The sequence below is a fragment of the Orycteropus afer genome, unplaced genomic scaffold (assembly GCF_000298275.1).
Source record: "Orycteropus afer afer isolate SDZICR_OR568_19922 unplaced genomic scaffold, OryAfe1.0 scaffold00490, whole genome shotgun sequence".
NCBI classification, from domain to species: Eukaryota; Metazoa; Chordata; class Mammalia; order Tubulidentata; family Orycteropodidae; genus Orycteropus; species Orycteropus afer.
Window position 1 is genome coordinate 149330 of NW_006922077.1, and position 5754 is coordinate 155083.

A 5754-nucleotide genomic window follows, 5' to 3' on the forward strand; every position below is an offset into this window, starting at 1 on the left:
TTTTGCTATAAAGGTTATGCTTGCTTCATAAAATGAGTTAGGGAGGATTCCATCCTTTTCTATGTTTTGGAATAATTTGAGTAGGATTGGTATCAGTTCTTCTCTGAATGTTTGGTAAAATTCTCCAATGCAACCCTCTAGGCCTGGACTTTTATTTTTGTTGGTAATTTTTTTCTGACCTTTTCCATTTCTTTTTTTGTTATGGATCTGCTCAACTTTTCCACATCAATCTGTGTTAGTTTAGGTAAGTGTTGGAGTACAGTTCTTCATAGTATCCTAATATTATCCGTTTTATTTCAGTTAGATCTGTTGTGATGTCACCCATTTCATTTCTTATGTGTTATTTGTATTCTCTCCCTCTAAAGAGATTTCTTATAATAAATAGAGCATTTACAATCTGACAGAGCCAAATGGTTTTCAATGGTGATTTTGATTTTCTTTTCTATAGACATATTTTGAAAGAAACAACTAGTGCATGCAGTTTTATGTTAATACCCTCATAGGAAAAGAGAAAATGGGAAATATTTGTGGGTATATACAGTCCTATTTAATGAGAATTATTATACCCATTTTACTGAACAGGAAAGTGAGTCATAGGGAGATGAAGTCTCATGTGTCATTCAAGGCTGTTGATTATTGTGTTACATTTGGTTAGGCCACATTACCTCTCTGGTCCTCAGCAATGTTGTGAGAACTATGATTGAGGAGCCCATTTGTAAAACATTCATGCAGTGTATATTTTTCCCAAATTTGGCATTTTGTTCCCAAGACAGACCCTGGGTTTTCTGGTGCTTGCACTCTCCATAAATAGATGATTAACCTGATAAAAGAACTGCTATGAAAGTGTCCTTATATGCATATGGATTAGTCCTCCCAGGGCTTAACAAATTCCTCAATGACTTAAACTGGAAATTTATAAGTGTTTTCTCAGAAGTGACTGCAGGTCAATAGGGGCTCCCTCCCTGCACCAATCTGAGCATTCCACGTTTATCTGTTTTCTATTTTATTTCTGCATATGTCTACCAAAATATAGCAACTGATATCTTATGGCCTTTAGCCAATAGTCTATAAATGGACTAATTACAACCAGGCTAAAGATGTACAGAAAATATGACTTTTCATGACCTTCATGACCTGCAAATGTTTCCACCTAAGCTGCTGTCCTTTCTAACCAAAGCCCATGTCCAGCCATGACATCCACTGCAGAAGCACCATGTCCACCCACTGGGGAAGGCAAATTCTGTGACCCATAATTTTCCTCTTCTCTGCAAGGTAATGCTCTCTTGTTACCCTAGCCCTTATCCTGCACTCTTCTTTCCTCAGCATATGTTTAAAGTTTGTTCCCAAGGTTGTCAACAAAGGACATTCATTAGCCATGGATCCCCAGGGCAAACTGTGCTTCCTCACACACTTGATCCCCCAGTGAATGCTCTCAGTAGAGCAGATATAAACTGTGTCACTCTGGGTAAAGTATAATCTAGGGATAAAATGGGGAATTCACATTGTTCTAAGATCATCAGTCTCCTCTCCTCGAGAAAAGAAAGCTCCTAAAAGTTATTCTTTTAGCTTTTATTTATTGGCTGTATTTTAAAAGGACTGGATTCCAAAAACTTTGATTCGGCATCAGTCTGAATTAGTGGAAACACAGAAATAAGTAAATCACTACTAAACTGATAAGGGGCAGAAGAAACAGAATTATTGCTTTCTACAAGCTAAGCCCTGAAAGTGTGTGTATTACTTTGAAATGCAGGGTAGGAAGCAGAGAAGGTAGAAAATGAAATAGATTTTATATTACTTTGTAACTGTGTGATCTTAAAATTTTGATTTACCTCTAAGAATATTTAGGACTAAATCCCACTATAATTGTTTGGATAATCAAATGAGGAAGTGTGTTGTTCCTTGTTTGTAGCTTCATGGATTTTTACTTCTCTGTGAAGCCTGAAACAAATGCAGATGTGAATACTCAGCCACTCCCTGAAGACTCCAGGTTGGTAACCAGGAAGGCAAGCGTTTCTGGGCAGTGTGTGATGTTTCCCAAACCCTTGATTAAAATTATAGGCTGTAACTAACTAGAAAGATCATGGAATCAATTCAGTGAGTTGCAACTTTAACATGCAAATTTAACATTTAAAAAAACTTAAATATCAAATAAATAAGTAGAAAATATCAGATTATACTGCATGTAGTAAGATGTGTTCTGAAAAACTTTTGTTAAGTATGTGTGTGTTTGCTGAGAGAGGATGTCAAATGTAAAATGCATTATAGTTCAAAATATCTGAAAGTTGCTTCCTTATAAATATTTATAAAAACAATAAATAAAAAAAATCTTTAATAAATCAAAAGGACATCCCCAGACAATATGACTCCAATCACATGAGCTGGAAATACTCTTAAATTAGTAGAGACTTAGAAATGTTCTTAAAGTGCTCAAAGATGGAGCTTTCAAAGAAATCATAGATTACAAATCTCCCACAATGGGACCATCAGCTGAGATAGAAAACGTTACGACCAATTTCCTGAAGGTCCTGTCCTTTTGAGTCTATACTAAGCTAACATTATTTCAAAGGGAGGATTACTCAAAACAATCTTCCTGGAAGTAGAGAAAAAGATCTAGATTCTGATTAACTTTACAACTAAGTTGTCACTGAAAATTCTTAAACATAATGGCTCTTAATATATTTGAATGACATAAAAATTATATTACCATATGTACATAATAAACAAAGGTGATTTTATCAATTCACAGACATAGTAAAACCAATCTAGGTTTTAATAGATCCCTGGTTAAAAAACATCTGATTTAACATTCGCTATTTTAATCACTCTATTTTTTGGTCTGATTTCTAACTACATTTTCTAGTTTTATCTTCATGAGGCCTTCAAAACACAATTGTCTAAAGATCAGGAAGTGTGCTTTGTATTCTGATCCACTATATAAATATATAAACCAAACCCACTGCCATCAAGTCAACTCTGACTCATAGCAAATTTGTGGGACTGAACAGAACAGTCTCATAGGCTTTCCAAGACTGTAAATCTTACGCAGATTTGTTTTACATTCAACAGTTCATACACATTTTGTTCCACGACACTGATTACAACTCCCACAATGTAACAGCTCTCCTCCCACCTCCTCCCTGTGGTTGTCCCTTCTCTGTATCCTTCTGACTCATGCATTCTTTCCTACTTAGCTTTCTCTCTGTGCAAATGCTGCCCTTCTGCTCTCCCATGTTGACTGTTCTAAGAGCGCATCTCCCTAGTGTAGTTGTTCGGCTCATGGGCTGTCCATTGTTTGGCTGAGAGTGGAGCCATGGGAGTGCTTATTTAATATTCTTAAGCTTCTAAAATTTCTTTGTAATGTAATAGAATCTCTCTTTTCTTATGGAAAAGCAAAACTCCAGATCTACAAATTCTGAATGCATTTGAGTAAGGAAATACAGGTTATTATTATAATTTAATGTTTACTGAACTCTAGACAGGTATGTAGACTGGTTCAAGGACAGATGGACATAATCCTAGTTCTAGGCCTTTGAAATATAATGCATATACATGTGCAGAGAAAACAGAGGGTCCATTAGGAGGAGATGAGGAACTGGCACTGTTTGGCATTGAGAGAATTAAGGGAGCTAGACTAAAAGGAAAATAAGAGATTACTATACTTACATTAAAAACAAAAAAAGTCAAGGAAGAGTAAGAAAAACAGCATTCTGAAAAGAATAAGACAGAGGAAGTAGGGCAGTGAGTGGAGTTCAATGGGAAGTAAGGAAAATAAATGCAGAAGAAAGAAAATTAACAATTTTCCTGGAAGAAGACAACTGCTGGAGGCATTTCTTTATTAGTTCAGTCTACAAACTTTTTTGAATATCATTTATGGGGCAAACATTTTCTTCCCACTGGCACTGATAGAGTCCTGTCAGTGGACTGATGAGGAAACAATGACAGGAACTTTCCTACACAGGACAAATAAAAGTAGGGGGTACCCAACACCATTCAAATTAGCCACTGTCTCGCTCACATCATCTGTGGAAAAGTTAGTTTATGGTCTGTCTTCTTTTGTTCTCCTCAGATTTCATCTGTCCATTTCAGAATATATCTTCCTTTTTCACATTTGATTACTGTCTCTTTTGTACCTTGACACTCGAAAAGTCTCAACAATGAAAAATAAAACGATGTTGACTGACTTCATCCTGCTGGGCCTAACAGATATCCCTGAGCTCCAGGTGGCAGTTTTCACCTTTCTGTTTCTCTCCTATTTGCTCAGCATCATCGGAAATCTGGTTATCCTCATCCTAACCTTGCTGGACTCTCATCTTCAGACCCCTATGTATTTCTTTCTCCAGAACTTCTCCTTCTTAGAAATTTCCTTCATAAACATCTTCATTCCCAGACTCTTGATCAGCATTACAACAGGAAACAAGAGTATCAGCTTTGCTGGCTGCTTCACGCAATATTTCTTTGCCATCTTCCTTGGGTCAACAGAGTTTTATCTTCTGGCCGCCATGTCCTATGATCGCTATGTGGCCATCTGCAAACCCCTGCATTACATGACCATTATGAGCAGCAGAATCTGTACCCAGCTGGTTCTCTGTTCTTGGATGGCTGGGTTAATGGTTATTATACCACCAATCACCCTAATGAGTCAACAGGACTTTTGTGCATCCAACAGGCTGAATCATTATTTCTGTGACTTTGAGCCCCTACGAGAACTCTCCTGTTCAGACACAAGCCTTATAGACAAGGTTGTCTTTCTTGTGGCAACTGTGACCTTGGTGATCACTCTGGTGCTAGTAATTCTCTCCTACACATTCATCATCAGGACTATTCTGAAGCTCCCCTCTGCCCAGCAAAGGAGAAAAGCCTTTTCCACTTGTTCTTCCCACATGATTGTTATCTCTCTCTCTTATGGAAGCTGCTTTTTCATTTATATTAAGCCCTCAGCAAAAGAAGGGGACACATTCAACAAAGGAGTAGCTCTGCTGGTTACCTCAGTAGCCCCTTTGTTAAATCCTTTTATTTATACCCTAAGGAACCAGCAGGTAAAACGAGCTTTCAAAGATACCATCAAAAAGTTTGTGAATCTTTAAATACATTCTGAATTCAAGTTCTAATGGATGAGTCTCTACTAAGTACCAAGCTCTCTGCCAGTTATGAGATATACAATAAAGAGTTCAACTCCAGTCCAGACACACTAAGAAATAGAAAACTTACAGCCTATTAACTTTTAATGCAAAAATAAGAATAAGGCTTTGTAAATGAGAAAGCAACTCAATCTGAGTTGTTGTTGTTGTTGTTGTTAGGTGCCGTCGAGTCATTTCCAACTCATAGCAACCCCGTGCACAGCAGAATGAAACACTGCCCGATACCGCGCCTGCTCCACGATCCCCATTATGATTGAGCCCACCATCATCGCAGCCAGAGTCAATAAATATTTTTAGAGAATGGCTTTTAAACTGGGTATTGACTTAGGAATAGGTCAAGCAAACAAAATAGAGAAATTTGTGCAGTAGGATATTCCTACCATATTACACAAAACTTCAAACCTAGAAGACCGAATATATGTTATTGTCACAATTTCATCAAGAAATAAGGAAAAGGAGAAGATTATGGTTGTCAAAATGATCATTTTAGTTTTGAGTAAAATTAAATTCACATTTAAATAAGTGAAATGCCCATAATGTCACAATATCTGGATTTGAAGTCAGATATATACATTTAGTAATCCTTACCATGGAGATACACCACTGAGTGGTGCAA

At 37.1% G+C, this 5754-nt stretch overlaps 1 protein-coding gene across 1 annotated transcript; it reads left to right on the plus strand.

The window, feature by feature from the left end:
* The first annotated feature begins 4151 nt into the window (after positions 1 to 4151).
* Positions 4152 to 5084, plus strand: LOC103209274 (olfactory receptor 2AP1-like). Its single transcript, XM_007955072.2, has one exon. It carries the CDS (start codon positions 4155 to 4157, stop codon positions 5082 to 5084), a length of 930 nt encoding a protein of 309 aa, XP_007953263.1. The 5' UTR covers positions 4152 to 4154.
* The last annotated feature ends 670 nt before the right edge of the window (positions 5085 to 5754 follow it).